The sequence below is a fragment of the Erinaceus europaeus genome, chromosome 12 (genome assembly GCF_950295315.1).
Source record: "Erinaceus europaeus chromosome 12, mEriEur2.1, whole genome shotgun sequence".
Lineage (NCBI taxonomy): Eukaryota > Metazoa > Chordata > Mammalia > Eulipotyphla > Erinaceidae > Erinaceus > Erinaceus europaeus.
Window position 1 is genome coordinate 89,120,641 of NC_080173.1, and position 15,848 is coordinate 89,136,488.

At 44.1% G+C, this 15,848-nt stretch overlaps 1 protein-coding gene across 1 annotated transcript; it reads right to left on the reverse strand.

Annotated features, from left to right (window-relative positions):
* Positions 1–1,323: 1,323 nt before the first annotated feature.
* Positions 1,324–11,533, reverse strand: TMEM238L (transmembrane protein 238 like). Its single transcript, XM_060202463.1, has 2 exons — positions 10,607–11,533; positions 1,324–1,351 (listed from the first exon to the last, which is right to left on the reverse strand). Exon 1 carries the CDS (start codon positions 10,987–10,989, stop codon positions 10,750–10,752), a length of 240 nt encoding a protein of 79 aa, XP_060058446.1. The 5' UTR covers positions 10,990–11,533; the 3' UTR covers positions 1,324–1,351; positions 10,607–10,749.
* Positions 11,534–15,848: the final 4,315 nt, after the last annotated feature.

The window sequence follows — 15,848 nt, forward strand, 5'->3', positions numbered from 1 at the left end:
AAAACAAAATAGCAACTCTCTTTCTTTATTAGAGTAAGTACCTCCTACCATAACAAATCCGAGATGGCTTATAATAAGAGACACACATTTTCAGGCTCAATATAAAAAAAATACAAAATTGGAATCAGGGAAATATAAATTAGTAGAACAGATGACAAACACAAGGATATCTGACAAGCCTCTGAAAGTGGATCCTCAGTGTTGCTGAGGGTTGCATTTGACTAGAAGTAATTGAGTTAAGACAAAATTTGAATCCTGAGACAGGGAGGTAGAAAACACATTTGACCATCCACAAAGACCCAGGTTCAAAACCCAGTCACTGCACGGAAGTGCCTACAGCAGAGAAGCTTCATAAGTGGCACTGCTAAATCTTTCTTCCTCTCTGTCTTTCTGTGTTTCTCACTTTTTTATCTGAAAGGATAAAAACAAAAGGTCTTGGGAGTGACAGTGGAGTTGTGCAGGCACAGGAAATTCCAGTCATAATAAACCTGGTGGGTTGTCAGGGAGGTGGCCCAGTGAATGAACCTGGTGACAAAAAAAATTAAAATAAATAAATAAATAAAATCCTGCTCTCAAGATCAAAAGGCATGGCAGAGGCTTGGCTTGCTTGTCTGAAAAGTTCTCTGAGGGTTTCAGTTAACTAAGAGTTCAGTGTGAGACACTTGTATGGCCTTGGCTGTGCCAATGGGTGAGGCTGCCTCGCTAGGGCACAGCACCCAAGGAGGGACAAGGCATCTCACAGATTCAGCTGGGCATTTGGTTTCACTGCCCACATTTCAAAACATAGGCTACCATGTGCCAACGGATGGTTGAAATGAATGAGGTGGAGCCTCCAGGGCCCCACACAATCTATCCCAAAAGACTAAGAGTAGAAGTAGCCTGAATATACTGTGATACATGCTGGCAGGAGAGTTCATGCTTTGTGCTTGGTTCCAGTTGCTGGTTTTTCAAAAGGACGTGGATAAGAGAATTGGCAGAGGGCTTCTCTTTCCGTATCTAAGGCCACCGTTCAGGTGCTGCCTTAAAAGCCCCACTGAGAGAACTTCTAAGGTTTTTCAGGCCCCGTTCAAACACAGGGGACACTAGCAGTGATGGTGGTCGTCCAATGGAGGGTTGCTTGATGGAGTTTGAAACCCCGTGGTTCCCTAGCATTCTTGGTGACTGATGAACATCCTTGTGGGTGGTGTGATATCTCTACCGCACAGCTTCCGGTTGCTTCTGGATACTGTTAACTGATGTGTTGCTAAGAGAGGGCATCTTCTTGCTTTGATGCCTCTCTATCATATGGAACCTGTTGTGAATGAAAGGTGGAATGGGTCAGCCTGACATTTGAATATGCCATTTTCAGTCTCTGTGTGGGGGAAATAAGGAGAGATCTTAGAGTCAGTTGGATTCAGGTGGTTTGAACTTTAGTACTGCCCTTTGCCCCAACATCACTGCCATGGACCACTAGTGAAGCAGTGCTGGAGACTTAATTTTCTTATCACTGAAACAGGCACTTGAAAGGTGCATCCAATGACAATAGTTAGCATTTACTCAGCGTCATCTGTGGTCAAAACTATCCTAAGTACTGTGTATATTTTTATATTTAATGGTTAAAGATACCCATGAGTTAATTGCTAACATTATTCCTATTTATAGATTAGAAACCTGATGCTTAGGATTAAATGGATTGCTCAATGTCAAACACAGAGTAGATGTTAGTACTGTAATTAGAACGTAGACCAATGGAACTTAGATCTCTTTTCATACTGCAAGATACCAAAGTTCTGTCAGATTTTTCACCACAGCCACCATTCATGTGGACAGTGAATAAATATATAATGCTGGAAAACTAAAAAAGAAAGAAAGAAAGAAAGAAAGCCCCACCCACGGGACTATGAACACAAAATACTGTCACGGAAATCAGTAATTGACCCAATAAGCACAGAAGCATCAACCATCAAATCTTAGTTTGTTCTAATCACCATTCCATGCTGGTAAAGCTAATCTCTCACTTGGGCCTTTAGGCTAGACCTCTGCCTCCAAGTTGGACATAGCCAGACATCTGTTCATCACTTCTTAAACCTTCCGTGTGTGTGTGTGTGTGTGTGTGTGTGTGTGTGTGTGTGTGTGTGTGTGTGTTGTTTCCCTCCCCCCTTTTCAGCTGGCTTCCTCCTCTCAACTTCCTTTTCCATTTTACCCTCCTTCATTTTCAATCATCTTTTCTGAAGAAAAAAATCATGTTTCAAATCTGCCGTGCCATAGGTTTCAGCTTTTTCATTGTAGCATTAATCTGAGCTTGTTTATCCACTTAATAGCCTCTTCTTAAACACGACTAGATGGATTCTTGGCACCATCATTCAGCTAAAGGTTCATTGTCAAGTTCTGGTACCTTTCCCTGAGCTCAAACCTTGTTGGAAGCTCTGATGCTCAGCATCCCCTCACTCTTGATATCTTACCTTCTTTCATTCTTTTTACTATGAACATGGCGTATCTCTCTTACTATTAATGGGCTATTGATTCTCTTTAGATTTCCCAACCTGCTTTCCTTTCTCATTATCCCCAGACAGGCATGGTTGGCTTCGGTTTCTGAATTCAGCTTCTGTGAAAAATAATCAGGATGAAACCAGGGGTCAGTCACTTAAGAAGCCAGGAAGTAAATAATTGTGACTGTGCTGGCCATATAGTGCCTTGTAATTAATCAGTGGTGTTGTCACAACATAAAATAAACAACACAGGAGGAGCCTGATCATAAAACTTTACTTACAAAAACAAAACAGGAGGAAGGCCAGTTTTGACCTAAGTGCTGTAGTTTGCAAGCCCTGGTCAAATCTAAGCAAAAAGAACAATAGGCCAGGCACACCTGGTTTCACAATCTGACCTTATCAGTCAGTATTTCTTTTGGACAAATTTCTTAGATTTTTATATTTCTTCATATCCTTGTCTGTAAAAGGGGGACAGACAGTAGTAGCAATGGTGATACTATTTCTTCGTGATATTGCTACAGGGATAAAGTGAGATTGTGTACTGTATCTCCTTCAGAGAATCTTGGGGTTCCTTCCTCTCATGCTCATTCCTCCACACCCTGTTATCCCCTCTTTTTGCCTTGCCCTCCCTTTTTTTTTCACTTTGCAATCTCATGGATAGTTTGGTCTCCAACCTCTGCCTCCATCGCCATGTGTGAACTCCATTTTGGGTTTAATATTTGTACACTGAACTTCAGCTGGGCCGTTCTGCTTATACTACTTGCATATTGAACTCTTAATGTTCAAAGTGAAAAAAAAAAGCACCATTTCATTTCAATTTGTGTTCTCTGGATCTCCGTCCTTCCATGGGAGGGGAACCTGCCACCTGCCGCCACCAGGTCCTTGCAGAAGACCAGCCCAGGTGTCCTGCCAGTCCTGTCTGTTTTCCACTCACACCATCTCCATTCCTCTCCTGCACAATCTTTCCAGTTGACTCTCTTATTATCTGCTACCTGCTTTCAGGTCTCCCTGCCCTGGGCCTTTCCTCTTTAGCTCACTCTGCACGTTATACAATTCAACATCTTCCACACTCCATAAGGAACGCCCTGGCACAGGCGACCGCTTGCCCTTTCTGGGATGCCCTTCCATTCTTTCCTTTATGTAACATTTCCTGAGGGCTCTCTCCAAATGCCATCTCTGCAGGTCATGTTCTTACTGTATCTCAGGAGCCAGGATAGATGGCTTGAAGTCACACACAGTCCTCTGCCCCACCTGGCTGGGACCGTCTCTTCCTCCCCTCTGTTTCCACTGCCTGCACGAAACTGCTTATCTTATGCAAAACTTAACCCATGTACTTTATTGAGGTACTGTGTTCTTGATTTATCTCTTCTGTTCAATTAAACATTCCACCAGAGATTAGAGATATATGTGTCCCAGTACCATGCTTACATGTGGCATGGCGTGTTGAGGGTTTGTGCAGGTCTTTTTACCCTTCTCTGAACTGGCTGGGCAGATGTCCCTAATGACCTCCTCTGGGCAAGAGGAGAGTGGTATTTCAGAAAAAGCAGATGCTGAAGAACAAGTTTCACTTTCCAGTGCTCAGGGCAAAATTCTTTATGCTTTTTTGGCTTTGGTTGCTAGGGAGTGGGTGTGTTTGTGAGGGTGTATGCTTGTTTGTGTGTATCTTTCTGACATGCCAAATGTGAGGGTGTGCTTGTGAGACAGTGTGTGTGCATGTGTGGACGTAGGACAGAGACCATGTGAATGTGAGGGTTCTGTGTGTGTGGCGTGGGGAGATTCGGGGATGCGTGTGCAATGACGGCAGGATATGCTTGTGTGTGTGTGTGTGTGTGTGTGTGTGTGTGTGTGTGTGTGTGTGTGTGTGTGTGCTATTTAGTGGCTATGCTACTCTCTGGAAACAGTACAAGCTTCAGATCTTGAGAGAGAGTGAGAGAGGGAGAGGGAAAGGGAGAGGGAGAGGGAGAGGGAGAAAAGAATGCATGAGAACGTGATGTATTCCTGCTCGTCTCTGGGGTGAACTGGGGCCTTTGAGGACAGCAAGGTGAAGAATTTGCCCCCAGCTCACATAGTAAGGAACAAAACAGTTTGTCCTAGCAAAATCATGTTACCAAGACTCTAAAGGACAATCCAGGAGTGGTAGCATCAGCCTCTGAATTCAGAGCCTGGCTCTCTTTCCTTTGACCCTACTCTAAGAATTAGGGAACAGGCTCTGCCAGTTTATGGCCATGGTGACCATAAATCATGCATATCTATAGAGATTATACCAGAGATATAGCACCTGGCAAAAGGTCGTAGAATGCAAAGAGACTGAGACGAGACCATTTGCTGCAATATTTTCAGCCTCAGAACTGAAGGACATATACTGAGGCCTTGACCCCTACCCTCATGGGAAGAGCTCACCTTGCTGAAAAAGACTAAAGGGGACATGATGGGAACAGAAACAAATTATTTTGCTTCTGTCTGTACCGGACATATTCAAGGGTCTTCCTCTGAGGCTTAAACATCAAGGGAAACCTGAATACATCAATGAACCCAAGACTTATCATGTGACTAAATAGAGCCCTGATCCTATAAGGCCCATGAGCCTGTCCTAGGATGGGCTTCTAAGACCCCCACAGATGTTCTCACTTTACCCTGGCTATTGCATTAAAACTTTTATCTGCACACCTGAATCTACTTGTTTCATTTGTGTCTCATACTTTTGGCAAGAACACATGTAAGCTGAATGGCTAATATCATGGAAAACATAGCTGCTCCTGGCACGTGTGTGTGTGTGTGTGTGTGTGTGTGTGTGTGTGTGTGTGTGTGTGTGTGTGTGTGCTGTGAGTTGGATGGGTTCCTGCTTATTTATTCCTCCCATTCCAGCGTCTCTAGGATCTCCCAAAGGGACCTTCATAAAGCATAGTCTGAAATTGCTAATGGGGAACAAATCCCTGTATGCCACAGAGAAATATGTTATTCTTCAAAGGAGGTGGGGAAGTAAAATGCCTTCCCCAAAGCTACCAGAGTGTAAGCAGTCCCTCCAAGTCAGTAACCTCCTGAAAGACAAGCAGGATCCAGTCCACACTAATTTGTCACTCAAGGCCAGTCTCAGAAATTACAGGGCATGGAGGGCCACAGGGGAGTCAGGTGAATGGGTCATCTGACTTTGAGCTTGCCGAAGAATCTGGGATTGGGGGGTGGTGGTGAAAAAGGCATATGTGGTGTTTGTACAACTGTATTCAATGGAGAATACAGTAGGCCTCACAACTTCTCAAGTTCCTTTGCTTCTAGATGCTTGAACTCCCTGAAAAATCCATTATAGTGTTTTCAGGGATGCTGACTGTGGAGCAAAGACTCAACCTTCTGAAAAATACCAGTTAACAGCATCATGACAGGGGCTTAATGGAGTGCCCCTTGTTTTGATAGTCACTACTCATGGAGTGCTGTACAAATATTTATTCACACAGGCTAGAGCTATGGATCAACCTGCCAATGTCCATGTCTAGCAGAAAAGCACTTTCATGAGGCCAGACCTTCCGCCTTCTGAATCCCAAAAAGAATTTTGGTCCATACTCCCAGTGGGGGAGAAGTGACAGGGGGAACATTAACAGAGGGCTCTGAACTCCAATTCCATCAGGACACAGAGAGAAGAGGAAAGAGAAAAGGATATTCAGAAGTATTAATAGGGGTAGGTGTTAATTGCAAGAGTAGACAGGACCACAGGGAAAAAAAAGGCAAATAGATACAAATACAGACAGATAGTTTTTGAAATTATAGGTAGACCATATCTGCAACCTTGGGAGAACTTCTGTAGCTTCCAATGGCAGGAATAGGGACACAGAGCTTTGGTGGTGGGAACACTTGAGGAATTATACTATACCCCTGCTATCTTATAATCTTGCAAATCAACATGAAGTCACTAATAAGATTTAAAAAAAAAAAAAACCCAAGCATGTATTCACTGAATATGCACAACCTCCTTTTGAGGCAGGGGTATTGTCAGCATCCTCTGAAACACGTACTCTTTGCAGCAATATCTCCATTTCACAGATTAGGAAATTCAGGCACAGAGAAGTGAAGTAATTTTCCCAGGTCACACAGCTAGTATGGAACAAACTGGATTCAAAGCAGATGTCTAGATCTGCTCTTTACCAATGGGCTACCACTGTTGGATAGAAGTATGTGTGTAGGGAAAAGAGCCTCTCACTGGGTCTCTAAATGGACTAGGATTGGTGATTAAGAACAATCTTATGTCTAGGGTGATACTATGGAAATGTAGAGCCAGTCGTGCTATGTCCTCATCTGCTTACGTCTCTTCAGCAACGTTTTTCTTGCCCGATCACTGGTCAGTTCTTGGTAGTGGTGGGAATTCAATCTAGGATCTCTGACATCTAAGTCTATGAATGGCTTTAAGAATAATGCTCTCTTCCTGCCCCTGGTAGATTCTTACTATTCTTAACATAATGGTCCAATTATAGAGAATTGAAACATATGAACTTGCAAAAAAAAAAAAGTTAATGAAAGGAAGAGCCAAACTGTTTCAAAGACTGTTGAGAAGTATAGAGGCTGTCTGGGGTGGTGCTGATGGTGGTGGTGGTGGTGGTGTATGTGTTGGGGGAGGGAGGTAATAGAAGTTAGGTGGTTTGTGTGGTATGGAACTATTGACATATACCTGTAACCTCATAATCTTTTAAACCATTATTAAATAAGTAGTAAAGTGTGGGTAATAAAAGGGATTTAGAAAAAATCCTTAAGATCATCCCTAAGGCTCTGCCCAATCTAGTCACTGCATATCACGGGCCCCCTCTCCTCTCTTATCCTTGTCTTCTGTTCTGCAGTCTCCCTGCTCTCCTCTGTCCCTTGCTTGCCCAAGTCACTATCTAACCTCTAAAACCCTGTAGTTTCCCTCTTGAACATTTCCATGGGGTGATGTCCTTCTACCTAGTCCTCACCTGTTACTGTACCTTCATTAGTTACACTTTCCCTTTTTAAATTTTTTTTTTTTTTGTCACTGCCAGGGCATCACCACTCCAGGCCAACTTTTCCAGATAAAAATAGAGGGACCCGGAGTCGGGCGGTAGTGCAGTGGGTTAAGCGTATGTGGCACGAAGCACAAGGGCTGGCGTAAAGATCCCGGTTCGATCCCCCAGCTCCCCACCTGCAGGGGAGTCGCTTCACAGGCTGGTCTGCAGGTGTCTGTCTTTCTCTCCCACCTCTGTCTTCCCCTCCTCTCTCCATTTCTCTCTGTCCTATCCAACAACGATGGCATCAATAACAACAGCAATAATAACAGCAATAAAGAGCAAGGGCAACAAAAGGGAAAATAAATAAATAAAATAGAGGGACAGTGAAAGATATCACAGACCAAATCTCCCTCTGGCCTGGTGGGAGCCAGGCTCAAACTTGGATTGCTTACATGGTAAAACGAGCATCATTCCGGGTGAGCTATCTCTCTAACTGGACATCATCCCCTCCCTCTCTCCTTCATTTTCTCCCTTTCTTCCTGCAGTCCTTCCTACATTGCTTTCTTCCTTCCTTCCTTGCTGGGCTTCCAGTGCCAGCACTATGAATTCACCATTCCCTGCGGTTCTTTTACCCCCTTTCCCTTTCTCTCTCTCTCTCTCTCTCTCTCTCTCTCTCTCTCTCTCTTTCTTTCTTTCTCTCTTTCTTTCTTTCTTGTTTCTTTCTTTCTTTCTCTCTTTCTTTCTTTCTTTCTTTCTTGTTTCTTTCTTTATTTCTTCCTTTCTTTCTTTCTTTCTTCCTTTCTTTCTTTCTTTCTTCCTTTCTTCCTTCCTTCCTTTCTTTCTTTCTTTCTTCCTTTCTTTCTTTCTTTTTCTAGATAGGACAGATAGATATTGATGGAGAGAGGAGATAGAGATATAGACATAGATAGATAGAGATAGAGAGACACCTGCAGACCTGTTTCACTGCTTGCAAAGCTCTTCCCTGTGCCCTCAGATGGGGAGTGGGGACTCGAACCCTGGTCCTTTTGTATGGTAACTGTGTGTGCTCATTTGAGCACACTCAACTGGGTGCACCACTTCACCCTACTCCCCCCCCATTTTTTTTTTTTGCCTCCTGGGTTATCTATCACTGGGGCTCAGTGCCTGCACTAAGAATCCACTGCTCCTGGAGGCTATCTTTTCCCCTTTGTTGCTCTTGTTGTTTATTGTTATTGTAGTGATTATTGTTGTTATTGCTGTCATTGTTGTTGGATAAGACAGAGAAATTGAGATAGGAGGGGAAGACAGAGAAGGGGAGAGATAGACACTTGCAGACCTGCTTCACCACTTATGAAGCGACCCCCCTGCAGATGGGGAGCCGGGGGCTCGAAGTAGAATCCCTGTGCCGGTTCTTGCGCTTCACGCCCTGTGCAGTTAACCCACTGACCCCCTCTCTATTTCTTTAATGTTTTGTCTCTTACCATATGGGAAACTCCCTGAGGTCAATAGACAACTCCCGTAACCCCTTGCACTGTGCCTGACACACACTTCAGAACAAGCAAATTAGAGGTTCCTTCTAGCCTTGAAACTTTAGCATGCAAAGCATAAACTGACACCCCACTTTTACCAATTTGAAGAACACCATGGGATCCCAGAGCTGGACTCTGAGTCAGTTCACTCACTTTGTACTCTATTTTTAGTAATAGGACTTGACTCTTTAAAAGCTACATTGTTTGCAAAGAGCCTTTTCGTGTCTTACCCATGTGATCACTGCAGGATGGAGGGCAGGTGAGAATACTGAGGCTCAGAGCATGATCCATACTACCCAGGGTCACCCAGGGTGTGTGTGTGGGGGGGTGATATTCGAAGTGAAACTCATGGACCTTAACTATCATCTGCCAGTAATAGGTTTGCCCTACTCTGATGAAACCACTGCAAATTGTATTCTTAGCTCCCAGGATCAAATAAAATTCTCAAGAAATGACATAACTCATTTCCTCCTCATCCAATAGTGGCCTTGGCTCTTACACACCTCCCTCCCCCCTCTGGAGAAGGGGGTATGCCTGGCTTTGCATGACTACAGGTTCTCTCCCATTTGAGGAGCAAGGATAATCAACCTGGGCTCTGATTTCAGTGAGGGTACAAATCAGCTTTATCTATGTCTCTGCAGAAATGCCAGTGTTCAGGGGGTTGGGCGGCAGCGCAGCGGGTTAAGCACATGTAGCGCAAAGCGCAAGGACCAGTGTAAGGATCCTGTTCGAGCCCCTGGTTCCTCACCTGCAGGGGAGTCGTTTCCCAGGTGGTGAAGCAAGTCTGCAGGTGTCTATCTTTCTCTCCCCCTCTCTGTCTTCCCCTCCTCTCTCGATTTCCTATCCAACAATGAACGACATCAACAACAACAATAATAACCACAACAAGGCTACAACAACAAGGGCAACGGGGCGGGGGGATGGCCTCCAGGAGCAGGGGATTCATGGTGCAGGCACTGAGCCCAAACAATAACCCTGGAGACAAAAAAAAAAAAAAAAAGGAAAAAAAGAAGAAAGAAAAGAAATGGCAGTGTTTTCTGCTTCCTGGGTCTTTTCGTGGTGTTAATTGAACTTCTGGCCCACCTGGGAAGTGAAGGTGAAACCATCAGCTGAGTCTTTGGATGTTTGTCTGTCTCCCAGGCTAGCTCAGGACTGTGGCAGTCGTGCATGGGGGTCTAGGTGAGGAGGGTAGGAGTGGGGGCACAGTTGGAGAGGAGTATGTATACCCTTAGTGGACAGAAAGGTAGACCCGAGCCCCTCCGGAGTATCCCACCTGGGCAGGTTCAGGGAGTGTGGTAACTGAGAAGGTCATGTTAAGGAGTTCTGCTCTGTTTCCTCCTGCATAGGCTGACTTGCACCCCTCCACCCATGCATGGACACCAGTGGCTATTGGGGAACTTTCCATCATGTGCTAGAGTTAAAGAGCTTTTTTTTTTTTTTTTTCCAGCAGAGAATCAGGATGGGGTTTCTCTTCCCATGTTTCAAGCTAAAGGGACACAGCAAGACCATCCCTGGAGTTTCAGAAAATCTTTCTTGCCTCTGGCCACCACTGGTTTGGCTGGATGCTAGGTCGGCGAAGCTGAGGTGTAGCTTTGAAGGCGTGTGCTCATTCAATCTTAGAAAACTCCAGCCTGCCTGCCTCTGCTGTCAGCTACCCAACCTGGCATGTCTTGTATACACTCACCGGGTCCCCAGCAGGGCATTCTGGGTGGCAGTGTCAACAAGTCCCCACTTCTCCAACTGCTGCTGCAAGATATCTCCAGGTTCACAGGCAGCTGCCGATGGAATCTGAGAGTCCGAGTTCCTTCTCCTCTGTCCAAGGCCAAACTACAAGTCCAGCTTCTCAAGAGAAACCTCAATATTGAGGGAATACCAGGCGATCCAGAACAGCAAACTGAAAGCCAGGATTAGGGCTCCTGTGTAGACTAAGAAGTCCCAGTAGTCGAGTGACGCCAAGATGCCCAGAAGCAAAAGGACCAGACCCAACGCATCGCACAGGAGTGCCAAGATGAGGAAGAGAACGCAGCGCCCAGGGCTGCATCTTCCCCAGGGCCTCCCCAGGAGCATGGCCCTGGAGCAGCAGCAGGAGGAGTCCTGCTGTGCTCCCAGGCAAGGGTGATTTGCATGGAAGGTGGCGGGTCCTGCCTCCTGCTGCCTTCTCTCCCTGCTGGGTGTGAGCTAGTGAGTGAACCGCCTGCCCGTCTGCCCGTCTGAAGCCACAAGGAAGTACACGTGGAACTACCTTTATGAGCACAGCAGCTAGTGGGGCAGGATATTTCTTAACTGTTTCATGGCTCAGGAATGATCTGGTCTCAAACAGTCTGACACCACTGCTAATTGGATTGGTCATGGCAGCGACCAAGCAAGTTATGTGGCAGATGAGGTGTCAGGTGCCTGTGGATGGGCTTGTAGCATCGGGGAGTAAGAACACTGAGCCTGTGGACCATGCAAGAGGGCCTGCCCTGTGCCTTGCACACTGCCTTTCAGCTTTCAGCTTTCAGGCAACCCTGCCATATTTATTTTGTTTTGTTTTGTTTTTTGTTTTTAATATTAGTGACTTAATATTGATTTACAAAGTTATAAGATAATAGGGGTCTAATGCTATACTGTTCCCACCACCAGAGTCCTATGTCACCATTCCCACCATTGGAAGCTATATGGGTTGACTGTTATTTCTGTAACTATATGTCTATAGTTATATATATTTGTCCTTTGTTTTTTTCATGGTTCCATCTTCTCTTCCATTCCAAGTTACATCTATACTTATTACTACAGAATGTCCTTCCTTCTTTCCTCCTCTCTCTGGGTCATGATGGAGTTGGAGTTCAGAGCCCTCTGGTCATCTTCCCCCTATCATTTCTCCCTTGTTTGGAATATGGACCAAAATTCTTTGGGGTGCAGACAATGGGAGTACTGGCTTCTGTGTAACTCCTTAATCTCATGTGATAGGGTGGGTTTCTCATTCAGCCTATTTCATTCCTACTCTTCCCAGTGAAGAAGAAATGTTTAATGTAACAGAGACTTTATTATTCAATTATTTGTATTGCCTTCTAATTTGATAAACAGAGAAAAGGAGAGGTAGAAGAGGAGACAGAAAAAAGAGATACCTGCACCCCTGCTTCACTGCTCATGAAGCTTCCTCCTTGCAGTTGGGGACAGGGGTTTGAGCCTTGCACATGATAATGTGTGTACTCAAGGAGGTACGTTATGTTGCAAATTGGGTTCAGATTAAGCAGCGATTGGTCAGTATAAACAGGAGAAAGATGATGTACCCTGTGGATTTTCTACTCTAAACACCCCAAGATGAATTTGCTCCCAGAAGGCTTCATTGTATATTTTTCTAATTTATAATAATATAATTTTATTATTAGTTTTTAGTGAGGACAGAAAGAGCCCAGTATGGTGAAGAGAAATTTCTTTTTAAAAAAAAAAATATTTATAAAATGCAAATATTGACAAGATCATAGGATAAGAGGAGTACAATTCCACACAATTCCCACCACCAGAACTCTATATCCAATCCCCTCCCTTGATAGTTTTCCTATTTTTTGTCCCTCTGGGAGTATGGACCCAGGATCATTATGAAAAGGAACTTCTGACTTCTATCCATGGCAAACTGGGTGTAGACTGAAAAGCAACTCACAGCAAAAATCAGAACAAAACAAAAAAATTACCTCATTTCCAGCTTGGTTTTTCTAGACTAACATCAACTGAGAATGGTGAAGTAACAGCCTTTGGCAATATACTGAGGCCCTTTATCCCCCTTCACTGTGGGACTTAATTAATGTGGGACTTAATTAATGGTTACAAAAACCTCTTCAGGACTCAGTTTCTCCACATAACATAGGAAAAAAATGTCTATTTTTTCCCTTCTCCTCCTTCTCCTGTGATTGAGAATAAACAGGTGGTTTAAATTTGGTTTTCTATGCGTACAATAAGCCAGGAAGAGTGAAAGAGTCTCAGGAAAAAAAATATTAAGGGTGAGGAGATAAACCTAAGTTTTTCAGATACTTTCAGACTGTTAAGAGTTACGGCTGGTAGTCTCTGAGGCTTGATCAAACCCAATGACTAGACTGGAGCAGTTCTAGATGAAAAGTAGCTGAAGTCAATCTCCTACCCAGCGTAGCTCTACCTAGCCATGGCTCTTCTGATCTATCACCTCAGCTTTTTGACCTGAGAGCTTTGTGGGGAGAACAGTTTCTGAACAGCTCTGCTCATTCTCCAAGGCAGATAGAGCCTCTACCATGGCTGTGAAGAATCAGGTTGACAGATCTCTGCCTGGTTAGGTACAAAGGTCGTGTGTGTATGTGTGTGTGTAGTAGGCTGGAGTAACCCCCAACACATTTATACCTGAACTAACATAGGATTTAAATAGGACCAAGGTTATTGAGTGTCTTCTCTATATAAAACAGCAGGGAAAGGAATCCAGTACCAAATTAGACATCAGGGGGCCAGGCAGTGGCACATCTAGTTAAGTGCACATATTACCAAGAGCAAGGACCTGGGTTTGAGCCCTGGCTTCCCACCTGCAGGTAGGACACTTCACAAGCAGTGAAGCAGGTCTGCAGGTATCTATCTTTCTCTCTCCCTCTCTATCTCTCCACTCCTCTCAATTTCTCTCTGTTCTGTCAAGTAAAAAATAGAAAGGACAAAAAAATAAATATGGCTTCCAGGAGCAGTGGATTTATCACGAAGGTACCGAGCCCCATCGAGGAGCCCAGTGGCAATAAATAAAATAAATAAGTGAATAAATACATAACAAAATAAGAAACAGAATCAGACATCACAGAGCTACATTTTAAGAGGGGAGACGAACAATGAGCAATTGAAAAATGCACAGATAATTTAATTTCAGATGGTGATACCAACTGTGGAAGAATTAAAAAGAACTGGGGCAATATAAGACAGCAGGCATCAGAACCATAAGTATGATGTATTTATGTCCTGAAAACTTTCATGACTACTATTGCAGTGGTCATGCTTCTAGCTTAGAGATGTGTATCCTTTGACGGTTGCCTCAAAGCTCTGCCTTCTCTGACAGCTGAAACTCCTAGTGATTGTCACTCTTTTGGGAAAGTCATCACGATTTGTCATTTCCTTATGATGTCACAAGGATGACAACCTTTCTGTGACCTGACCATAAAGGGCAGACCAAAACGGACACAAGCATGGTTCAGTAAGGATGACCCAGAGTCACAATATCCAGGCCTGACTATATGAATGAACAGGAACTTGAACTCAGTCACTTCCTGAGTGACAAGGCTCTGATATTGGACCAAGCCACAACTGCCCATCCACACGGCCTTCCTGCTTATTCACAGGGCACAGCTTGGTCAAGTGGCTAAAAGACTGAGTGGCTAAAAGTCTCTGACTGTGGCCTTGGGGAATCATTTCCCCTTTCTGGACCTCAGTGTCAAGTAATTCCTATTTCACAGTTACCGTGATGATTAGATAAATTCATAGGTATAAAGTGCTTAGGTGCTGTGCAGTGTACATAGAAAAGATTTCTGCTGTTGTTGTCTATAGTGTATTTCTTTATTTTATTTCGCCACCAGGGTTATCACTGGGCCTTGGTGCCTGCACAATGAATCCACTATTCCTAGAGGCCATTTTTACCTTTTTACTTTTCCCTCCTATTTATTGCCTAGGTTCACTTTATAACTCCAGGGATACTCCCAGTCATTAGGAATGTTGAGGATGTTTCTTCAAAACACCCACAATTCTGCTTGGAGCCATTCAAAGTTCCTCAGTATTTTTTCTTCTCTTCCTTATCCACCATTTCTGAGAAAGAATTAGTGTTCCTATAATTCCCTTTCCAAAACAATACCTTGAAGTCTTATCACCAGGGAAAACAGCTGCACCTTCATTTTCCCCGATGCTCATAGTATTCAATAGTTGTGTCATTTTTTTTTTCTGCTGGCATTGAGCTCTGAATGAATTGCTGGGTATACAACAAAAGCTGTCAGATCTATACATCCTAAGGCATCACCACCAGGATGTCTTCTGGGTTTGGTGCTAAATCTATACTTCTGTCACTATTTGCTGTTGTTGTTGCCATTCACAAGAAGTCAGTTGGAACACCTGTTTGCTAGTTGTCAAAGTTCAGTTGACTAGGACTCAGGGTTTGTGATCCCCCTTCCTTTCCCAGCAGGCGCCAATAACCAGGGTTTACTTTGATGTCTCCTCCCATAGGCTTTAGGACCAGAATTTGAAACCTGATTACCTCATCCAGTGTCACTGGGATGGACGAAAAAAGAAGGGTTGTGTGAGGTATTAAAAGAGATTGATTGGATACAGAGGGTATGGGTGAAAGAGATTATGCAGAGTTCTGGACTGATGTTACATTCACTGACACTTGGTAATCACAAGTGAATTTGAGGGGGCAAAGAGAGGAAACACTGTGGACTTTGTTATTACTGTACTGGGGGAAGTTAATGGTTTACCATATAGTTGACACATGGACACAACTCTTCTCCCTGTGATAGGTGTCTGCAAAAGACTGTCACTCAGGTAGGTCTTTTCCTACCATCATGCACCAGGACCCCAGTGCCCTCTCTGTCCCTCCCTAGCCTTCCTTCGTCAGAGTGATTTCTTTTGGTACTGGCTGAGTGTGAATTGGGGAACTAGTCAGAGATGTCAGAACCAGGGCCAAGTGGTGTTGCATCTGGTTAAATGCACACACTACATTGCACAAGGGCTTAGGTTCAAGCCCCTGTTCCCCACCTGCTTGGGGAAAGCTTCATGAGTGGTGAACAAGGGCTACGGGTGTCACTCTGTCACTCCCTCTCTATCTCCCTCTCCCCTCTCAGATTCTCTCTGAATCTATCCAATAACAAATAAATAAAAATATTTTTTAAAAAGAAACTTCCCTTGTCTTCAGTTTAAAAAAAGAGAGAGAAGAAAAGAGATGTCAGAGCCATTCAGGT